The sequence below is a fragment of the Octopus sinensis genome, linkage group LG1, assembly GCF_006345805.1.
Source record: "Octopus sinensis linkage group LG1, ASM634580v1, whole genome shotgun sequence".
Lineage (NCBI taxonomy): Eukaryota > Metazoa > Mollusca > Cephalopoda > Octopoda > Octopodidae > Octopus > Octopus sinensis.
In genome coordinates, this window is record NC_042997.1 from 163,750,514 (window position 1) to 163,774,816 (window position 24,303).

General features: G+C 32.8%; 1 protein-coding gene across 10 annotated transcripts in view; it reads left to right on the forward strand.

Annotated features, from left to right (window-relative positions):
• The window catches only part of LOC115211517 (supervillin), a 273,144-nt gene extending 254,623 nt beyond the window's left edge, over positions 1-18,521 (forward strand). For all 10 annotated transcript variants that reach the window (XM_036506226.1, XM_036506231.1, XM_036506225.1 and 7 more), the window contains 14 exons: positions 1,719-1,860; positions 3,721-3,866; positions 4,671-4,827; positions 5,671-5,840; positions 7,470-7,585; positions 8,816-8,985; positions 9,267-9,409; positions 9,989-10,305; positions 12,479-12,612; positions 12,834-12,992; positions 13,404-13,562; positions 16,202-16,323; positions 16,446-16,601; positions 18,412-18,521. In XM_036506226.1, the coding sequence (XP_036362119.1) occupies positions 1,719-1,860; positions 3,721-3,866; positions 4,671-4,827; positions 5,671-5,840; positions 7,470-7,585; positions 8,816-8,985; positions 9,267-9,409; positions 9,989-10,305; positions 12,479-12,612; positions 12,834-12,992; positions 13,404-13,562; positions 16,202-16,323; positions 16,446-16,601; positions 18,412-18,498 (2,178 nt within the window). In that variant the 3' untranslated portion in view covers positions 18,499-18,521. The remainder of the gene's footprint in view (positions 1-1,718; positions 1,861-3,720; positions 3,867-4,670; positions 4,828-5,670; positions 5,841-7,469; positions 7,586-8,815; positions 8,986-9,266; positions 9,410-9,988; positions 10,306-12,478; positions 12,613-12,833; positions 12,993-13,403; positions 13,563-16,201; positions 16,324-16,445; positions 16,602-18,411) is intronic.
• The last annotated feature ends 5,782 nt before the right edge of the window (positions 18,522-24,303 follow it).

The window sequence follows — 24,303 nt, forward strand, 5'->3', positions numbered from 1 at the left end:
AATTCCTCATCAAAGCAAAATGTTTAATTGATTATTTTATCTAAATCACATTGTAACTTTATAGCTAGTGTGCATGCATATGTGTGTGTGTATGTGGGTGCACAAGAGGTATACTGGGATCTCAGGCAGTTTGTCAGTTCAATAGTAAAATTATTTTCAATGCTTGGAAAGCTCAGTAGTAGTTGATAATTTCTGTTGTCTTGGCAACCTAATCAGTAGTGGAAGTGGGTGCTCTGAAAGCATAGTAACCAGAATAAGAACTGGGTGGAAAAAGTTCAGGATGTTATCATCTCTGCTAGCAATAAGAAGTTTCTCTCTTTGAATTAAAGAGTAGAATGTCTGTTCCTTGTGTTTGAAGTATTGTGCTGCATCGTGGTAAGACATGGGTACTGAACACAGAGGATGTACAAAGGTTGGAGAGGAATGAAACAAACCTGGCCCACTGGCTCTGTACTGTTAATATGCATGCATGAGGTGGTACAAATGAGTTGAAAGATAAATAAAATATAAGAGGAAACCATTGTAGTTTGCATGAAAGGAAACTGCATTGATACAGTCATATGGTGTATATGGAGGACTACGGATGGGTAAACTGTATCCAATGGAGACAGAGGTAGAAGTGGTAAAAGCTAATGTCAGGGTGATGAATCTCACAAAAGATGTCAAAAGAATGTGACAAATGGCAAGATGTTCTGTTGGAAAAAAGGGACGTGATGATGATGGTGGTGATCATGATGGTGATAACAGCAGCAGTTTGTGCGTATGTGTGTGTGCGTGCACGTATATAAATAGTGATTCAGAAGCCTCTTTAGCATTAATATAATTTATCCAACATCCAGGGTAAGGTCAGTTGAGTTTTGTAATGTATGTCCCATCTCCCCATCTCTATTTCCTTCCCTCACACTTTCACCATTCTCACCACTCCCCATTGCATTCATCCCCATCCTGCACCAGTCTGAGTGCCACTTTTGAGTGTTACATTCTTGTTATATTTTCATTATTCTTATGAAGTTTGTCATTAAGATGTTTTGATGTTGGCAGTTTCCGACAGAAGCAAGTGTTTTGTAGTTAACAATGTTCTCACCAAGGGTCATAGACTCTGTGTCATGTATTTTATGCCAGGTTTTGATGATGTATTTATGAGTAAGTTTTCTGTCCATAAATCAGTGTCTAGTAAACTTGTATTGGGGTGTCTAGAGGTATTGCAATATTTTTGTATATCGTATTAATAACTGTATTGTAAGATAAGCATTTAGTGTACCCCTCATTCTCCAAATCATCAAAGTGTGGGGAATGTTGTGTTTAATGTTTTTAACGAAGAAGAGCACAATAGTTACATTTGAATTACTGGTTTGTCTTTTTATTGCTTGTTTCAACATAATCTATATTATGATTTTGAAATTATTAGTAACTTTTTGGAAATTAAGTTTTGAAAGTGATATTATTGCTAGGTGTGAATTATTGAATAACTCCATTATTTAATTAATTACATAAGCTATAAAGACTGATTTTAAACATCTTAAGATGACTGTTATGGCTTATTTATTTCTTTGATTCTATGTAATCTTCTAAAAAAATCTTTGAAAAAGAAAGTGTTGGAAAAATAAAACTGTAAGCTACAAAGACTACAAGAATAGCTTATTATTCATGACATTCATGAACGTTTTTATAAAAAAAATATGGAATAATCTTATATATTTATTTTACTTTTGTTTTAGTCTGCAGATATAGCTACCCATGTTCAACAGAAAAAAGATCTTGGCTATAGATCTTCAGCACAATTTGTGATGATTGACAGCAAGAAAGTATCAAGTCCTGTATTTTGGGATTTACTGCAAGGCTCTGAGGATGATTGTCAAGGTATAATTTATGTTGAAAAATACTATCTTTTAAAGAAATTCTGAATACTTAGAATTCTATCACTTCCATTTACTGAACAGGAATTTTTTATGTTGATATTGTTTGGAACAGTTCCCACAATACTCTTTTCCCAATAGTCCTTATCCTTTGTCGTTAAACCTGACAAAAGTATGGATTTGAAAAATATGACACAACTACATTTTTTTTTTGAACTTGTTTAGGTAGTTATTAATACTAAATTGCAACTTAAGGCAACTTGAGCTGGCTAAATCGTTAGCACACTAAACAAAATTCTTAGTGGCATTTGTCCATATTTATGTTCTGATTTCAAATTCCACTAAGGTTGACTTTACCTGTCATACTTTCAGGGTTATAAAATAAATAGCAGTCGAGCATTGGTGTCAATGTAATTGATTTATCCCTTCCCCAAAATTGCTGGCCTTGTGCCAAAATTTGAAATGAATATGAGATTGCAGCTTCTCACCTTATTCAAGCCACAAATTCTCCTCATATTCCAAAAATCAGAGCAGCTGTTTCTCTCTCATATACTTTCCACTGTTACTAATTTAAATGCATAAACTTTTAGGGTTTCAGTCTTTGAAGAAAGTTTTTTTATTACTCATCTTGTAATGTTTTTATAAGTAACTGAGACATATCTCAATAGTTTTAACATTCTTTACAAACATTGTCTAATATATACAAGGAAAAGAGAAAGATATATTATCTTGTACCAAGTTTCCTGTTTAAGAGTGAGAAAAATAATGCATTTTTTTGAAAACTGTTGTTGTAGAATATTTTCACTATAGACGTTTTTCCTTTGTAATGAAACTGTAATTTAGTGTATGATTCAGTGATTATATTTGTATATCTCATCTCATCTTCTTCACTCACTTATTCCTGAGACTTCTATTGGGTCTGTCAGAAGCAACCCTTTCCAATTTATCCAATTGGATCTCAAGTGAGGCCAACTGCACTTATGGATGTTACCCTATCATCTTGCTCTTGGCCTACTACTGGATCTCCTGCTAGTTGCTTTTCCCTATAAAACTTGTCCAGTGATCTTTTCTCTAAACATTCTTACCACATGTCCATAGTATCAAAGCTGAGATCTCTCAATTGGGAGAAATAGCAGCTCTGCTTGGAGTGCCTCTCTGGTCACCAAGCTACACACACTTTTACAAGTAATGTTACTTCAAAGGTCCTTTGGAGGAACTCTGTTTTGGTTACTTGTATTTGCAGTCTTGTTCTTTCAGTCATTACCCAAGATTCATAACCATAGATAAAGTTGGACATCAAATTTGAAGATCATGAGTTTAGCTTTTACACTTACCTTCCTTCTTCTAATGACTGACTGCTGAAGCTGGTGCATTACTGCACCAGCACCTGCAATTCTTGCACTTAATTCACCCTCCTGCCTTCTATCAGTAAATTTAATCCAAAGATATATCCTCGTATTCTGTACAACTATCTCATATATTTATTGATTGCAACATGAACTGTATGTTTCAGTACAATTTTCAGTCAGTTTTTGCTGAACATCCCCCTTTCATAGATAAAATTTTGCATGTATTTTCCTATAGATTTATAATTGTTATTTATACTATTGTAGAGAAGTATAAAGGATAAATTCTAAAAGATTGTAAGGTCATACACCATTGCATCACTCTTTATTGGTGGGATAAAGTAATTCTTATGATCATTCACAATAATTAAAGTTTATAACCTTACAGTTTCAATATATGTGATGATAATTAAAATTCTTTACTGTAAATATTATTAAAGTCACATGGTTTAGCTATATTTTTACCCACAATAATATTCATATTTATTCTATTAAAACCTTGTCTGTCTCTTTTTCAGAGTGCGGACCTCCTGATGAAGATGAATTATATGAAAATGCTATAGTTAGTAGAAATATGATCTATAAGATTGAAAAGAATTGCTTGAAACCATATGAAGAATACTGGGGAGATTCTCCCAAACATGAAATGTTGAAGAGCAATGAAGTTAGTTTGCATACCTCATTAAAAATTTGTTGCTTTAACTATTTATCTAAATGTTTGTTGTCATTGTCTTTTGAAGTACTTTGTGAATTTTCGCATTTATTATTTCAATTGAAAATGTTCCCTGTAGCTCATTTTCCCATACATTGCAATAACATGTTAGAACACTAATTAGGATGTTTCCGCTACTCTTATAATTTCCCTAACTAATGGTTTTATATAGAATTTTACCTGGCAGTTTGTTTTATAATGTACCTAACCAATATTGTTATTTTATTATTTTATCTATAAACTCATGTCCTTGACTGAATTTTTGTAAAGTAACATCACTGGTCTTCTTTTCAAATCTGTGCTCTTCAATTTTTCCAACATTTGTGTAAATTTCTGGCACTATTCTTTTTCAACTGATCTTTGATTATTGTTTATAAATTAATAGTTCTGTTTTGTATGTGTGTGTTTGTGTGCACAGTTGTGTAGTTGTATATGTCCATGTATGTGTGTTTCTGTGAACATGTATGTAGTTACATGTATCCACATATATTTGTGTATGTGCTTGAAAATCATGCGAGTTAGATTAATGCTCAATCTGATAATTTTGTCCAGAATTAGTCTTAAATTATGTTGTTTCATTAATATTGAAAACATTGCAGCTGTTATTTTGTGTTGTTAGAGTTATAGCAACAATAGACGACAATTTGATAAATAAAACTTACATTTATCAATTCCAATAGCTAAACTAATATTATCTTCAGATGATTGTTACTATGTATACATTATGAGCTTACATATATTCAAATTTTGTTTCAGGTACTAGTCTTTGATTTTGGCTGTGAATTATATGTCTGGCAAGGAAAGAAAGCTTCACCTTTAAAGAAAAAGCTGGGGCTTGAACTTGCTCAGCAGCTTTGGAACAAAGGCTACGATTATGAGTCTGCAATAATAAATCAGATGTCTCCTCTAAGATGTATGAATCAAAGCACTTTTATTTTTAAATCATTTTAGCAATATTTTGTTATTCCATACTTTAGTAGCAAATTGTAATTTCATATTTCAATACAGATTATTATAAATTTGCCAGTTTTCTCACCAATTAAATTAAAATCATCTTTGTGTTAGATTACTGACCCCCTTGGTCTTGAGTAAACACACCATTCTACTAGCTTTAGTTACCTGATTGCAACATAAAGAATATACTTCACTTTATTATAACAGTTCAGTATTTCATAAGAATATCTAGCTGAAATAACATTTCCTTCACTGTTGTCCTCTTCCTCCTCATTGAAATGGATTGGATGGTTCAACAGAGTCTCAAAGCCAGAAAATTGTGTTGAGCTTCAATGTCTGTTTTGGCATGGTTTCTAAGGCTGAATGCCTTTCTTAATACCCACCACTTTACAGATTGCACTGAGTGCTTTTTTCATGGAATTAGCACTTGTAAGGTCAACAAATAACCCACAAAACAAGACACCACTACTGAGTGAGGGTGTAGTATTGAGAGAGGTGACTTTATGCCAGGCATTGAAAAATTTAAATATGACAGAGGGGCAGGAACAGGTGTCTTGCCATAGAGGAGATTCATGGTTACCCTAGCTGGAAAGAATGAAAAGACATGGTGATGATGAGGTGTCAGGGTGAAACCTCAAACTACAAGAACGTGAGTATAAGAGAATACTGATAGTAGATTGGAAAGGGTTGGTGGGTAGGTAATTTTACATAAGTGTGAAAGAAAAGTGACGAATGGTTAGAGATGGGAACAGAGGGGAATACTGTGAATAGTGACTTTAAAGAAATATATTTTTGATTTCAGTGTCTGCAGAAGGTGATGTAGAGAGTGACAAATGCAGCCGTCCCAACTGGGCTATATTTGGCAAGGTCAATGAAAATATGGAAACTATAGCTTTTCGAGAGAAATTTGCTGATTGGCCTGATTCCACTCGACTGATTAAAGTGAAGAGCCTAGAGAAAAATACATCAAAAGTAAGAATATTTATACAATATGAAGTATGAACTTGTATTTTTGTAGAATACTAATTGAAGATTAAATGTTTTACAAGGCATCAATTTTTCCTTACATCATCTTGTGATGCACCTGGACATTATCTGGAATGATTAGATGTTTTGGGTCTTTCAACATCAAATACCCTCGCCCAGGCAACCCTGCTGGGGGGTTCATCAAGCTCCAACTTGAGTCCAGTTTGCACTGCCCCTCCCAGGGCTTGCACTTCCTCACCTAAGGCCACCTTGAGGCAACCCTTGCTGCCTCTACAACCAATTTAATGGCTTCTGCCTACTTGCCTTTGTGATGCCAAGCAATTTATAAGCTCTGCAGAAGGAGTGGCTTGCAAACCCTTTGCGAAGTAGCCTGCAAATCCCTCAATGGGATCTTACTTTGCTTGCCACCCATTCTTTTGGCATAACTTCCGTAGCTCAGCATATTTTCTCCTCTTACTCCTATTTGCCTCCTTAGAACGTTTGTTGATACTGATAATGCATTTTTCAGTTAACTACACCAAGTACAAAAAACATTTGTTTAATTTATTGAGTAGTATGTAGTTATGCTGTGTGAGACATTCTCAGGTTGTCTTAAGGTATAGGCACACTGGGCATTTGCCCAGATGCCTCATAGGTCTATGGATCCAGTTCTGATCTATGTATACTGTGGCTTGCTGTCAATCAATAAATATTATAAGGCTGAGCATACTGATTTGCTCAGGGGCCTACAATGTTGTTTAAAGTGGTCTAGGACATTCTGTAATGTAAAAGAAAACTATTTCAATTCTCTACCTGTCCACACTCATGCAATTAACTCCCTTAGACTCCTATTACCAAAATCACTTTCTTCCTGATTGTTGAAATGTGATTCATTTTAAAAATTGTAATTTTGATTTTTTTTTTGCCCATAAATGAAAGTGTAAATGCTTAGCAAGTTCTTTTTGTTTCATCTAAATATTTTACTCATGCATTTGTCACCTAGACTAGTTAAAATATATTTAGATTTATAGAATATTTTATTTATCTTCTCTCCATTTTAAACTAATTATTTTTTTACTATAGTAAATTATAAAACTCAACCTCTCTTTATATTGGGGTCAAATTTCATTTCAATATTTGATTGCTTTTTTAAATTTAAAATATATCTTATTATTTCAAATATTTTGAATTTTTTTTTTTTACATATATTTTACCAGTATTACATGTTGATATACAAATTGTATACAAATGCTATTTTATCACAGTAGGCAGTATTTAATTTTATAGTTATGTAATATATAAGTAGTAGATTTGATCATTTCCATCTGGGAATTAATACTGACTGAGGTTGATATGAAAGAAATAGATAATGCATTTTATAAAATAAAGTCTTTTATTCTGGTTTCTGTTGTACTGTAACTATTGTGGGGTGCTGCCTTCAAAGATTTTTAGATGAAGCTTGAAGTTTTTCCAGTTGTTGGTTTCATCAAACAGTAAAGATTTTTGGTTTTTCAAGCCTTTTACATGTTTTTGGTTTATCTTGTGGGTGAGACTTTGGTGATTTTTAGTTTCTGTGAATTGAAAGACTACTGCTTGGAATCTTTTTTTACCAGTTTATTCTTTGTATTTTGTTAGCAAACAGATCACAGTGACTTGGTAGCTTATGATGGTGGAAAGTTAGCTGAGAGACCTCATCCAGGACCTTATTTGATGGTTCTTGAAGGAAGTAATGTTGGCAGAGGAACACACTGGTAAGTGTATTTGATTCTAACATATATCACATAAAATATATGAAGATGAATATAGTGACATAAGTAAACATTGAATGTCCATAGCATGTCTTCAGAATTAAATCAACTCCAATGCATTGCCTTTTGAGAGAGATTGCAAGCTAATAGACTTTTTTTTCTACAATTAATTGTATAAAGGGGAGATACAATGCTGTAACACTTACAGCATTGTATCTCCCCTTTATACAATTAATTGTAGAAAAAAAAAGTCAATTAGCTTGCAATCTCTCTCAAAAGGCAATGCATTGAGTTGATTTAATTCTGAAGACATGCTTGCTCTGAAAGAGTTGGCTAATGACACATTGTCACATAGACACATGCAGAGACTTGCACATGCACAAACACTAATGGTGTGAGCACATATACAAATAATCTCCACTCTTATATGCACTTGTGCATGCACACACACAGCCAATTCATGTATGTATGTGTAAATGCACCAGTTGCATTCATATGTGTTATGTGCCAGTAGCATTTATTTGAATCTGTGTCTTGCTCCCTCTCTATCTCATGCAGTTTTACCATCCCTTTTTCACAGTATGACATGCTTTTTACACCATAGCAATGTATTATGAGTGCTTTCATATAATAAATAATAATGATATCAAAATGCAATAGCCAGAGAGGCCAAATCAAGGCAACCCGTATAGATCCTGGTTGCTCTTAACAGAAAAGCAAGTGCCTTCCCTCCACAAGCAAAACTCGAGAGCTGACACATCCATCAACACTACTCACTAATCTTAATTCTCTTTCATGAGATTTATAAGGAGTTCGGATTTTTCTCTCTGTCCTCATCATTTACTTCAAGTGATTGTGGAAGAAGACTGTGATTCACAGACAGAAAAGGCTTAACTTCAAATATATCACTCTTATCCAGTAAACTATCCATTTTGCTATAGCCAACAGGTATAAAAATACTGATCAACCTTCCCTTTTAAAGGAGGTAATGGAAAAAGTTTTACTATAGTAGCCATAGACAACTTAGTTTATGCCACACACTGTGGCAATTATTTAGCATCAGTTCAGTGGATGGTGGATCATTGGCAGTCAACAAAAGCATGGAGGACAGTTTCATCATATTTCAGACATGTCATGTGATTTCAACTGTACAGTTTGTCATGAACAAATAATACTCCCTAGTAACAACAATAATCCTTATGTTAAATCTTAATGGTTTATATTCTTTTTAAGGGATGAAGACATGGATGGGTTCATACAGCATTTTGAAATAACAACGATAGCAGTCACAGTGTGGCATGTTCTTGAGTTTGACCATTATAAACTAGATTATATCAGCAATGGTCAGTTTCATGATGGAGATACATATGTTGTGAGATGGGAATATAGAATAGTAGCTACAGGTAAATAGTTTTTGCTTCTTTATTTTAGTTTTCAATGATTTTAGGAATGCACTAAATACACTGAAGTGATTTATAAAATATTCTTAAAGAGAGATCTTTAAATATACAAAATAGTGTTAATGATATTACTAAAAGTAATATCATTTCAGTGTTTTTTCTTTCAAATAAACTAATAACTGTTTAATAAATTTACTAGATTATGTAATTTGATACAGTTTTGTCATATTTTATTGTATTTATTTGAAATATGAGTCATAATACCTTTTTTTGTGTTTGCTCAGGAGCCAAAAGTGGATCTAGACGGTCTACTGTAGGCCGTGAGAGATGTGCCTACTTTTTTTGGCAAGGTAAAAACTCTACTATCACTGAAAAGGGGGCATCTGCACTGATGACTGTTGAGCTTGATGAAGAAAGAGGACCACAAGTAAGTCTGTTTCAGTAATTAAGTTACTACTTTCATTAAATATTCAAAGCAAATTTTTGAGAATCAGTAATTTTTGAAGATGGGAATTTTGTTAATTGTTTAGACAAGAGAGATAGGCAGTGCTCATGCTTCTTTTCAGAACCTCTGAAACTGGAGGGAAGGAGGGAGGGAGGGAAGAACCCAAATGCTTGCTGTACAGTGGACTCTGCTAAAAGCACCCCAGAATTAGGTGATGATACTAAACCAAGTAATTAATTAAGTCTGCCACCTAAGTAGATTACAGTGTGATTTGAACTTAGAATGAAAAGAAAAAACAAAACAGGACAAGTACTGCAAGGCTTTTCATTTGATCCCTAATGATTCTGTACATCCACCACCCTAAAAACAAAGTTGGCTTTGGAATTTGAATTTAAAATACAAGTCATAATTGCTCTAATGACTCTGCCAATTTAGCATCAAAATTTGACTTTATTTTTGTGAAGTATATCCTGAAGAGATATACTTCACTAAGACATTAATGTTTGTTGCTTTTTATAATACAATCACAGAGAAATTAATATTTATTAATCTGCATTTTAGGTTCGAGTATTAGAAGGGAAAGAACCACCATGTTTCCTGAATTTATTTGGAGGTAAGATGATTGTTCATGTTGGAAGACGAGAAGAAGAGGAGACAAACACACAAGAACCCTGGAAGTTCTTCTGTCTCAGAAATGAGAAAAGTAATGAAGTATGCCTTATTGAATTAGAATCTGCAAATACCTCAGCCTTAAGAAGCCGGTCTTCCTTTATTTTACTGAATGTTCTAACAGGAAAAGTTTTCATTTGGCACGGATCAAAATCTTCTCCAAATACAAGAGAACTGGCACAGATTGCAGTTGCGAATGTACTGAAAAGGTAATTACTGTTGCCTCTCTGTTCACTTTGTACCTATATGTTCTAAGATGATTAATTTATTTAGAGTAAACCTTTTTTAGCTATTTATTTATCTCGTTTTTAGAGGTGAAGCTTTTTCAATATTTACATCTATGCTATGCCTTTAAGCAGTTTAATTGCTGGATGTCATCAGGTGTCTTATTCCTAGATGTGTACTTAATACAAGACTGGATTTGAATTTATTTCTAAATTAAGTGTAATGTGTGAATAGAACTTCTACACCACATTTCGACTGGTTTGGCCTAAGATAATCTGATGAGGATTTAAGCTCAGATCAGTTGAAATGTAGTGAAGATAGATATAAATAAATATATTTTAAAATCTCTATCTAAAAATTGGGCTTAAAACTATATTCATATTAACAACTCATTTCAGTTCTTGGTTTCTTTACGTCACAATTTAATTTGAATTCTTTTCTTTTAGTTTATCACACTATTTGTATGTGTATGGTTACTATCATGACTGCCATCATCAATGTCCACTTTTTTGTGTGGCATAGTTTAGGTGTTTCTGCTGTACTGTTGCATATTGTCACTTCTCTTGGACTTTTGTTGCTTTATTTATGAACTCAGCAATTTTTAGATCTGATTTCATTACTTTTGATGGTTTTCTTTTCTATAAGTATCTTCTACCAACTGTAAATAACAATTTTTTACCCAGCACTTATTGTCCTTTTACATGCCAATGCCATTACAGGCAAATGATGCCTTCAATACTCAGTCCCTCTCAACTCAATTGTTTTCTGCTTTTATACAATGGACCATACCTACTTCATTACTTTCCAGCTTCCACATATCTTTAGAGTTCATTGCTCATATCTGCTTACCATGTTGCATCACAATATTTAAATCTGCTCCATACAGTACATATTCTTACATAGAAAGTTAATCCCTTTTTTGGTCATCAGAAACACTAACTCCCTGCACCTTTGTACCTCTTCCTTATTGTAGTTACTAAGGTCTGTTTTTTTTGCTGCAATTCCTAACACTAATTAGATTACCTAACCTATAGAAAGTATCACCTAGATCTGTTGAACTGTCTAGGCTGTTGATAGACTTCCTTTCATAATTGGTTTTATCACTAACTACACCTGCACATTTAGAGCACGTGAACTCTGATTTCTTTCTGAGTATACACAAGATCCCACTGCAATTTTGTTTGCCTATTGATTTCACTGAGTACACAGTAGTAAATGCCTATCTTCTCTGTTTTCTAATGTATTCTTGAGAAGACAAGTTATCAGTAAATCATTTCTGTCATACTCTCTGATTAAATAAGTTAATGTAATAGTTCTAAATGATCTTAACAATGGAAGATGATAATATTAGTTAATAACGACTTAAAGAAAATGTTGAAGAAAATATTGTACTTGCTAGTCTTTGACATAACTAGTACTGTTCACTTTTATCATACATTCCTTATGTATGATAACTATCTGTATCAGGTATCTGATCTAGCCTTGAGTCAAAGAGTGAGTCTTATCTGCTTAGGAAATAGCAGCCAGATTTCTTGCAGATTGCACCATACTGTCATGAATAAAAAGAACTCATTGGATAATGTTGTTCTAGATACACTGTGTTGGGAAAAAAAAATCAACAATAGGTACAGGAGTGGCTTTGTGATAAGCCTGCTTCCCAACCACATGGTTCCAGGCTCAGTCTCACTGTGTGGCACCTTGGGCAAGTATCTTCTACTATTGCCTTAGGCCAACCAAAGCCTTGTGAGTGAATTTGGTGGACAGAAACTGAAAGGAGCCTGTCGTATATATATATATATATATATATATATATATATATATATATATATATATATATGTATGTATGTATTTGTGTGTCTGTGTTTGTCCCTCCACCATCGCTTGACAACCAATGTTGGTGTGTTTACATCCCTGTAACTTAGCAGTTTGGCAAAAGAGACTGATAGAATAAGTACTGAGCTTACAAAGAATAAGTCATGGGGTTGATTTGTTCAACTAAAGGCGGTGCTCTGGCATGGCTGCAATAAAACAACTGAAACACCTAAAAAAATAAAAGAATAATGACATCATCTATGTTTTTCTCCCATTTATTTTAGTAGATGACTCATTAATAACTATGGTAGTTTTAAATCATGGAAAATCATTTTTAATTTGTAGCAATCCACTTGAAGTTGGTTTACCTGCCAATATTTCCTTGAATATTACTCAATTTGAGGAGGGTTCAGAAACTTCAGAATTTTGGACAATTTTATCTGGAAATGACAGGAGGCAATACATGTCACTTTTAAATGGTAAGTCTTAAAATTCTTTTCTTTCATGAAAATTCTTATTCTTCTATATTTTTGTGTAAAAGGGTCTTTGAAATTTACATTCTGGCTATGCATAATCTAAAAATAAAACATTTAATTTATAATTTTAAGATTGTTCTAATTTTCTAATTCTATTTGTTCAGTGCTCAAGTTTTGTGAGAATATTTCTCTGATAAAAAATCATTTTCATCTTATGATTTCAGATCACCTGTATTCCTACGATTGGTCAATAAGGCTATTTGAATTTAATAGTGTTCCTGGTGTTATTGATGTAACTGAAGTGAAGAATCCATCTTGTGTTGATGAAACATTCACACCATATCCATTCTTGCAATCAGACCTCTATAATGCTACTCAACCTGGTAGGCTCTGTTTAATATATCCATTTTAAGTAAATGTAGTAAATGAATATTTTTTTAGTTGCTCACTTGTATTTCTTTCTTGCAATTCACTTTCATTAATCTTATTTGTGTTTTTCTTCAAAATATTTTAATCTGTTTATTTACTAATTTGTTGTCACCATATTTTTGGTCTTTAAACAATGTCAAACATCGAAATTTCAGTCATTAATAATTCACTTTAAATAGATATGTATTAAAATTAGATCTTCTGATGTACTTGTACAAAGCTGTTAAGTAGAAATAAAAGAGGAAGGTAGTTGCTAATTTGAAGATGAAGTATTTTAGATTGTTTTGTTTCTGCCCAATTTGAAAATTCCATGCTTGATGTAACACATCAATTTAAATATTTATTTGAAATTCATTTTATTGCAGCCTTGTTTTTGCTGGACAATAACTATGAAGTATTTGTGTGGCAAGGTTGGTGGCCCCAGGGAGATGAAGATATAGAAAATGTACATACAGGATCAGCACAATCTCGTTTTGTTGTAGAAAAGCGCTGTATTCTACAGACAGCACTTGACTATTGTAAAGGTTAGTAATACTCTCTTCTGCTTGTATAAAATCACATACATGGCTTTATTCTTCATTAGTCCTTTAAGCCCTCGCACAAAACCAAACTGCATCTTATTTAGGCTGATGCTTTTCCTAATTAATTTGCAGGTGGATCCTTAGAAGTAATGGATAGTTTCTGTTATCTAGGTGACCTAATTAGTAGTGGAAGAATATACTCTGAAAGTATAGCTGCTACAATAAGAACTGGTTGGAGAAAGTTCAGAGAGCCATCACCTCTGTTAATTATAATAGGCCCTCTCTCAGACTGAAAGGCCGAGTATAACAATGTAACATGGAAGTGAAACTTGGACCATGAATGTAGAGGATGTATAAAAACTGTAAAGAAATGAAACAAGCATGTTACACTGGATGTGCAGTTCAGTGTACATGAACGACCAAATGCAAATGTGTTGAGAGAAAAGTCAAGTGTAAGAGGCATCAGATGTTGTGTGGTTCTGATCATGTGATGTGTATCCACATCTTTCTTGTACCTTGAGGGTGACGTCTTGTTACCACTATCTTTTCTCTTTTTTCCAACTGGGAGCAATATATCTCCTTACAGCAAGACATTTGTTCCTGTCCCTCTATCTTACTTCAGTCTCTCATCACCTGGCATAAAACCACCACCACCACTCAGTTAAAGAGGCCTTGACTTGTGGGCTTCTTAAGTAACTTCACTAGAACTGATGTTATGAAAAATGCACCCAGTATACTCTGTAGAGTGGTTAGATTTAGGAAGGGCAAACAGCTGAAGAAATCATGCCAAAGCAGGTACCGAATCTTGTTATAGTCCTCTAGTTTGTTGGATCCATTTGAATCATCCAACCCATGCCAGCATAAAAGGGAGATATTGAACAATGATGATGATGATGATATTACTTTCTGCCTGTAGATGTTTCTAAATGAAATTCACAGCAGGACTTTTCAAACTATCTTTCTACTATCCTTACTATATTCTTTTCTCTTAAACTTTTAACAGTTCTCATTTCATGTGTAATTGAGTTTGTGATTCTTTATCCCACTTTCAGACCAGAATAAAGTCTGTCTGTGTTTCTATCCCAACCAGCCTACTGTAATTATGCACATGCTTGGCAAACAATTAACCTATTTTATGTGTTTTGGAAACTATGAAACATCACTTTATAATTGGTTATCTTTACTCCTTAGTGTTTTTTTGTTTGGTTCTTTTTTTTTTTTATCTCAGTCACCATTTATAATTTCTACATATTTCCATTTCTCTTCTTACATTCTCCTTCAGAATTCACATTACTCACTTTATTTTTCCCCTCTTCATGTGTTATTTTTTTTTCTTGATTTCAATAATATATAGTAAAAAAAGCATCATTATACAACTAGCAATTTAATCAAGTGAAATATGTTAGTGCAATGTACTAATTCTAAGTCAATCATTTTTATGGATAAAGTTCAACACTACAGCCATATCTACTTTTTAATTTTAATTATGGGACATCAGAGACTAGTGGGAGAAAAAGTGGAATAAGCTACAACTTATGGGCTTTTCTCAAGCCAAAAGCCTGGTCTTAACACTTGGAACCAAGTGCTGTTAAAGATGCCCAAAAGTTTGATGAAGATGTTTAATTGGGTGACAGATTAAGTTGTAGTCTTTAAATTAATTTCTGACATCATTAAGGTACTTTCTGTATGCAAATGATTTCTGTTTTGTCAGAATGATTAGGTCTTATCAGTTTCTTTGTCAACAACTAAGGAAGTGACATTCAACTACAGTTTTTTTCCTTCAGTCTTCCCTCCTAATAGTTGGCCAGTTCAAGAAACTAATGCTTGCTTTGCGGTCTTGAAGAGATTTCAAGTTATGTACAAAAATCTTTGTGCAGGCATTGGTGTATGCAGTTTCTTTATTTCTGTGATACTTGGCTCATACAAATTTAGGATCTCTGTTATCTGGAGTTATTTGCAAACTGGTTTCTGAGAAGAACACTTTGTTTGCTTTAATGACCTGCTGTGAGTGTTATATATCTTCATCTGTACTGATGTTGATAGCACTGAAGATACGGTTGTAAAATATCAAAATATTAAGTACTGTTCCAAGTGTTTGGTTTTCTCAAGGAATACATATTGCCTTTACTTTGAGTCTGATCTGGTTAGCAACAGATGTGATATGTGGTAATTGTTTGGGATAATGCTGGATCACAAGTTCATGCAAAGAAGCCCTGCCACAGAGTAGAAAAGGAATGTAATTCTGTTTAACATCTACTTTATAGTTGAATTGTTGCAACTAGAATTGTCACTTTGCAGTATGATTACTTGCTCTAACAATTCTTTGTGGCTGTTGTCATAGAATGGATACAAACTTCTATTGAATTGATACAGTAACCTAGTTTTAATTCCGAGTTGGAACATGCACTGCAATTCTCTAAATGTCTATGGAATACATATGGCATTATATCTTGATATTTTCTGTCTTGGGATAATCTCAGGTTATATGACAGATTACACTAAATACGGAGATACTTATCTGTTTAACATTACAGGAAATTAAAGTTGATCATTGACTATAAAGAACTTGAAATTCACAAAAATATTAGCTATCTAAAAATCATGTTATATGTTAAGAAGTAATATATACTTTATTATTGCAGCAAAAGAAACCACAACACCCATCAAAGCCTATCTAGTTTTTGCTGGACTAGAACCTATGAAATTTACAAATCTGTTCCCATTCTGGAATGTTGATGAAATAGTTCAAGAACTTTCTCTCAAGGTTAGTAACATATAAACTACACTTATGCTTCCATCTATAATATATATAAACACAGTTTTATTTTCCTGTTTATTACAGAACTCCTTTACTAGCTTTTTTTTATAATTCTTTTTACTTATTAGGATGGAAAAGCAGAAAATAGCCTCATAGATGTGAGAGAAGAACTGACACGATTAAGCTTGATACAATATCCTTTGAAAGAATTATTAGAAAGACCATTGCCAATAGAAGTGGACCCCCTAAAACTTGAGTCATATTTATGTGATGAAGAATTTGAGGTAAGTATCAATTATTGTCAGCAGTGCTATTTTTACAATAGAGAAACATACACATCACCTGGTTGTTAAGATATGTCTTTCTAATAGTTTATAAAATATTTTCTTTTGTATGGCTTAATCATTTTGAAGCTAAGCTACCTGCCCCTCCTTAACTTGTAAGGAAAAGAAGAAAGAGTCCTTGTTTAAATGCTTGCAGCAGAGTGGAGTCTGCTAAAGCCACCCAAGGGGATTGACTGACATTAATTTTATAATAAATCCAGTGCAGACATCTCCCTATGTTATGGAAATGTTGCTTTGATATGAAATTTCATAATATGAAGCCTATCTGCCTTTGACTTCCATGTTACATTGAAGTCAATGGAAAATACATTTTGTATTACAACAAAATTTTCAAGGTCTTAACAGTTCCTTAGCACAGGGGGCATCTGTATTTGTGTATTATAATCGTAAGTTTTTGAAGGAGGAAGGATGGTTTTCAGAATTGATGGTTTTGGACTAAATGTATGTATTTATTTACATTCTGTTATAAAGTATAGCAAGAGGTAAGGCAAAAGAGTGATAATTGGTCATGAGTATAAACGTGAAGTGGTACAATAATTCCTCTGGTTTGTTGTGCCTGTTAAGTAAGGTGAAGGTACCATTAGTCTTTTTGCACCCCTTGAACTGAGATCATTCTACATCACAGTTCTTATGTTCAAACCTCAAATCCAGTTGGGTTGATTTTGTTTTCCATCCTTGCAAGATTGCTAAAATAAAATACCAGTTAGAACAGGAGGCAGGAGTGCCTTCTCTATAAGAGGAAAAGGGAGAATTTGTTGAAATTCGTGTTTATGAGAGATCACTGCAATGTGTGACACAAAGAAGTTTCCTATAGCTTTGAGTTTATAAATATCAAAAAGGAGAGATATAGAAGGACTAACGCTTCTGTGAGAGTGAATTGCAAAAATAGGTACTTACTCAAGAGCATAGATTGAAAGTGATGAAAAAAATTGCACTATGACTATCCATCTTGATTGGGGTGGTTGGAGGAGTTACTGCACTTGGTTGCTGTATGTGATAGTGTGATTGGTTGAACACTTGAAAGGAGTTGTGCATGTGTGTGTTGCATTGTGCAACTAAAAGAAAAATGAGTAGTTTAAGTAGTAGCTTTATCTGTAGGACTACTACTTAAAGGGCCATCTTGTGAAGATTCAATTAAAAAATAAAAGAATAATGGTAAATAAGAAGCCTGTTTTCTTCATTTATTGTAATGTAAATTAAGGAATCTTTCATAATTATTCATGGTGCTATTACCATTTTTTTTAGTAATAGTTTATAAAAAGCCAATAACTCTACAGTATTAAAATAATAAGTTGAGAAACAAATTTATAGTATAGGTTTATTAAGCATTAATGCTTTGAGTTAAAGAAGCAATTTGTCATATATGCAGGATCTCTTATTTGTGTGTGTGTGTGTGTCATCATCAACTTGCTGGGGTTAGATTTTCTATTCCATATAATGCACACACCACCGCCTTCTTGTAGTTTCTATCAATATGTTGACAATGAATTATAACTTCAAAAACAAACTTCTTAACTATATATATATGTATATATATATGTATATATATATATATAAAAATGTGTGCATTTGTTTTTTTTAAAGATTTTTTTCAGTAATTAAATTAAAATTTTTTATTTTGCAAGTATCACTGAGAAAAATAAAGTTTGTATGGATTTACTGCAAGATAATTTATTGCTTTTTTCTTTGTAATTTTGTTGAAATAATTTTATTATTTTCTAATTATTACTGTATTCTTTTCAATTTTCAGGAGATTCTGAATATGACAAAAGCAGAGTATTATGCATTGCCTGCTTGGAAGCAGTCAAAGTTGAAACAAGATATAGGCCTATTTTGATACAAAAAAATGCAAAAAAAAAAGTTTTTTTTATTAATATATAAGCAAAATTATTATCAAGTATTGATGAGCTGGTTTCCGCTTATTGATATCTTAATAATGTGCAAGTGTTGTTGCAGTAAGCTACACACTTTTCTATGTGTGTAGATATTGCTACACAAAGTTGTACACTAGTTTGTGAGGGACTAAATGAGGAAAAATGCAAAAGAAAAAATCTGCCCTCAGAATTTGCATGACTTGTAAGGAAATTTCATGAGAATGCAAAACATGTTGCTGCTACTGAGCAGAAACACTGCTTTAAAATTCAGTGAACTGAATGTTCTCGTGAAAAAGTCAAGCTTTTCAGCATGAGGGCCAACTCCACTTTTCCTGGTTCCTGTTACACAAGCTGTACTCATAGGATTTGCATAGGATATTTTTGAATATCTATATTGGCTTTAAGTTTGCCATATGTAGGCAGCAGGTCTGCATATTTGCAAGAGATACTACATTGATATTCGCTCAGATTGGGCTCTTTTAATTCCATTTTAGCATCCATTTTGGCTGCTATCATATATATGTGTATATATATATATATATATATATGCATATTTATATATACACACCTTATACATTAACACACACACACACAATATATTTATATGTATATATAAATATATTATTTGAGTGTATATGTGTATATTATGAATATGTGTACATACACACGCTCTCTTACATAAATATGTTTATATATATGTATATATCATATTTATGTTATGAAATATAATATATATATATAAACACATATATATATTTATGATGTGTATGATATATATATATATATATATATATATTTTATACACATAAATATATTATATAGAATATATACCATAGATATATTATAAATGTTATATATATATCACATATTTATATATATATATATACATTATATATTATATTTTCATTAGAAATATATTATATTCATTACACATATACACCCTTTACAAACACCTAAAAAAAAGCATAAAACAAAAATAAAAAAAAACATGGAAATATTCACATCAGTCCATATATACCAACAATGAAGGTCTTTGTCATTGTGTATATATATATATATTTCTGATAACAAATGACAAGGTTGAAGGCTGAACATGACAACTTTCTCTTACTTAATCAGTGGTAGACGAAGTAGTCTAGGAGCCTTAGGCACAATTTTTCTATGGTGCTTCTATGCTACGAAAGTAACATTTAAATTTGTGGGATGCTTGGCCCTAAAGAATAAATTATTACTGTAATATAATTTATTATCTAAACAAAATTATTTCTTTTTATGCAATGTCTTGTCATTTTATTTTTACTTAATACAACACTCTGGGGCCTTGGGCCTGTGCTTAATGTGCCTATTGAGTAATTTGCCACTGCTTACACCAATGCTCTGACCCCTTGTGGGGGTTTATCTGTCTATATAACATTTATGGCAGGAAAGTATATACTGTCTGCAACCATCAAATTAATTATACATGCTATAACTTTTAGAACTGAACAACAACAAAATAAAAGTGATACAAAATTAATCTCTTCGAAAAATTATTGTTATGTGTATTTATTTTGTTATAACCCCTGAATTTCTTGAACTATATTACTTTAAATATTAATGGCACTAAGCTAAAGTTAATTCTGCAATATCAACGTGCTATTTTAAAGTATTAGGGAAAGAGATACTTCAGTGTCCAGGATGAGATCTCTTCAAATGGTTCTAATTTTCTCAAATATTTTTTTGCATTGTTATTTTAAACAATGTGTTAAAGAGATAGAAAGTTGTGTTGTAGTTTCATTTAATTTGTGATATTATTCTTTTTTGAGATTTAGATTTTATCAAAAAATGGAATGAAAAAAAAAATCATAGTTCTTATTTATTTATCTTTTAAGTTTTAAAACTAATTTTTATTTAGATCTTATATATTCCAGTATTGCTAGACACAGTTTTTGTATGTTTGAATGCGTATGCTGTATTTGTATGACATGCATACACCGTTCAAAAAACAATTCGAATATAATAATCAAGATGAAAGAGAACTTACTTAAAATATTTTACAACTGTATGTTTGTTGTCCTATAGTAGTCTCCCCACAAGTATAAAGGTTTAAGTGTTTGTAACACTATATTTATGTCTCCTTTTCTCTTGTATAGAGGTCTTTACTTCTTGGTGCTACTTATCTAGGATAAAGAAGAGAGCCAAAGATTATCTCCCCTGATATATACGTAAATGTATGCTTGAAATGGCGTTCACAATGAATGAGTAAAAAAAAATGAATTAGTTCTTTACAATAAACTTTTATATCACACAATTTATTCCAAGAGAAAAATGAACTGGGACAATTTCTTCTCTTATTTCGAATTTCCTAAATCGGAAAATATGAAATATTGAAAGCTGCAACATTTCGGGTATATTGTAATAGTGGGAGTGGAGTGAATACGTTTTCTTCAGCCTGTCTTTAGGTTTGCTATAAGTGTATGTGCAATTGTTTGACTGTACTTATAACAATTTGTTCAACTACATTTTTTTTCAGTCCTCTGTAAATTACCTTCAATAAATTATTTACTTTTTGTTCTACTTCGTTGTTGTTATTATTATTATTATTATTATTTACATGTTACCAGGTAGCATGCTGGCAGAAGCATTAGCACATCACAAAATACTTAGCATCTTTTGTGAACTCTATGTTCTGAGTTCAAATTCTGTTTGGGTTGAGTTTACCTTTCATCCTTTTGCGGGGTCAATAAAATACAATACAATTCAAATAGTCAAGTACTGGGATTGATATAATTGACTTCCCTCAAAATTGCTGACCTTGTGCCAAAATTTGAAACAGCATTGCCAGCCCAAATAGTGAAGACAGGCAATAAATATACACCAAGGTACAAATGCTGAAATCTCATGCAAAATAGTGGATGGAAGTCATTTGCCACAATCTGAGATGTGTTCAAAACAGCTGGACAAGAGTTTGCCTGCTAATCTCTTCAATAGCCTCATCTAGTCCATGGCTCTTGTAAGCGAATGAGATATGGGACTATGATGAAGAGAGAACAACACAGAGGGCCATGGAAAGATATGCTGAGAGTGTTATAGCAGAAGCATACTTGAAAGAAGGGAATTAAGAACATAGTGAAGTGAGCCATGTGATTGCAGAATACTGAATATCCAACATAAAGCTGACCATGGGTGAAGCAGGGCTCTTCAAAGTGTAACTAGCAACCTAAATGTTTGCCCTTGCGATTTGTTGATGGTCATGGCAAAACTAAGACTCACTGGAAATTGAAGTCAATTGAAATGGGACACCATCTCCTGAGTTTGTGTGATGGATGTTCTTGTGCGCTTATCATCTAATTGATGCATCCTATGTTTAGGTGTCTCCAGAGACCATGTGACGGAGGCTCCTGTTTGCATATCATTAAGTCTGTTCCTGTTCTAGTATCTCCTGAGCTCATTGCTGATGCTTTGTGAGGGTCTTTTGACTGTTGGCATAATGAAATTCGTTACACATACACACACACACACATACACTCAGAATGAGAGATATACATTTATAGAGAAAGATTAAGATAGAAAATGCTAAAGTAATTTTATAAAAAACATTTCAGTACTGGTTTCAGTCATTGAAACTTTTTCAACAGTAAGTATGGAAGACAATTAAATTTTGGAAGAATGATAAGAAAAGTTTTTTTTAAAAGAATATTTGCATAGTGTTCTCTCTCTCTATATATATATAGAGAGAGAGAGGAATAGCATAAAAGGCAGATGGACAGATAGGTAAATTATATATTTTGATTACGAATAACTAAAAACCTTTTCTTTGGGATGAGATTTTGGAAATCAGATCCGTTTTTCTATAGGAAGTACTATTTCAGAGCCTTTAGGTGATATATATATGTATATATATATATAACAGATTCAGCTCTAACACTTGCATTGGCCTAGTTTTTTACAGTTGGATGTCCTTCCTAATACCAACCATTTTACAGAGTGTATCAGATGGCACCAACACAATATATGAAATAACAAATATATATATCATTCTTTCCTTTTATTGGGTTACAGTTGAACAAATCAACCCAGGTACTTCTTTTTAAATCTGATACTTATTCTATCAGTTTCTTTTGCTGTTACAAGAATGTAAACAAACCATCACTGGTTGTCAAGTGGTGTCAGGGACAAACACACACATGCACGATAAGTTTCTACATAATTTCCATCTTTCTAAATTCTCTCACAAGGCATTGGTCAGCCCAGGGCTATAGTAGAAAACACTCGCCTAATGAGCAACACAGTAAGACTACCTAAAATTACATGGTTGCAAAGTGAGCTTCTTAATTACACAGCTGTGTCTTGTGCAGGATAATTGGTGGCAATTTGAAAGCAACAAGCAGAGTTTATAAGAGATAGAAGAGTGGAGGTTTTAAAAGGCCTAAGGTCCAGATAGTCAAGAGGGGAGCCTATGAATATGTTACGGGCTCTCTGTATTAAGAAAAAATTATTCCCTTTAACTTTGAAAGGACCTACTCCCATGAATCCAAAAGCAGTCTTGTCCCACCTTGCAAAATTTTCTTAGGAAGCCCTGGATACAAGAAAGTGCTGCTGATGAAAAGGTTGTCATATCTCCAATGGAAGATGGTCCCAAGGTCATTGTTTATGAAAGTAATGTACATCTGTTGAGAAGTGTTTAAGTCAGGTATAGTTCGCATATGTATGTAGATGATTAGACATCAGTGAAAGGTCGCACATCACTTGGCTAAGTATAAGGAACTCAAAGTAGATGGTTCCTGTGGAAAAGAAAGATAGAATAAAGTGATAAAGACTGATCTCATGATGCTGAGCCTCATGGACGAGATGACAAAGGATGGAGATGATTGGAAACATGCAGTGCTGCACATAGACCTGCTCAACCATGAAAGTATAAAATGGTGGTAGTGATGGAGGAGACATATACATAGATACTTATATGTGTATGCATGTGTGTGTATATTAGATCTACCATATTTAGAAAAATGGTATCACTCTAGTATAAAATATGAAAATAAAATATAAAATATAAACACAGTAATAAATATGAAAATATAATGAAAATAAAAAATATTGTATGTATGTGCATTTGTGTGTGAATTTATGTGTGAATTGTAAGGTCATTTATATAACAATGCATGTGTATGGGAGTGGAGAGAAAGAGAGTAAATAGATAGGTAGCTAGGCACATAAACACATGCATCATTTTATGAACAATGACCTCACACATTTTTTATTGATTATTTTCTATTAATTATTATTTATGATTTTATCATATTTTCATATTTATTTCTACACACATATACACATGAGTGGTAATATGAACAGGAAAAATAAAAACTCAAAATATGAGCATATATATTCCAATTCTAATATTTACTCTTGACCCTTGAGTCTGTAATTTTTGATAATTAAAATAAAAATCAATCTATCTCCCTATTAAATATCTATCTGTCTGTCTATCTATACATACATACATACATACATGTATGCACACATTTAAGTCTCTTACATAATATGTCCTTGTCAAATCTACCTATATTTGCTGGCTCCCTCGCGGCTGATATCCTCTCGTCTCTCATCTCCTCAACACACACTCTCTTTTCCATTTACTTAATCATTTTCCCAATGTAACCAAGGAAAGCAGTACCTAGTACATTTTACCATCATCTTCCCTGTACTACCACCTCTTCCCCAAACCATTTACTACTGTCACCCCTCTTTCACTATCATCCAATTCCACCTCCCTTACTATCCACCACATT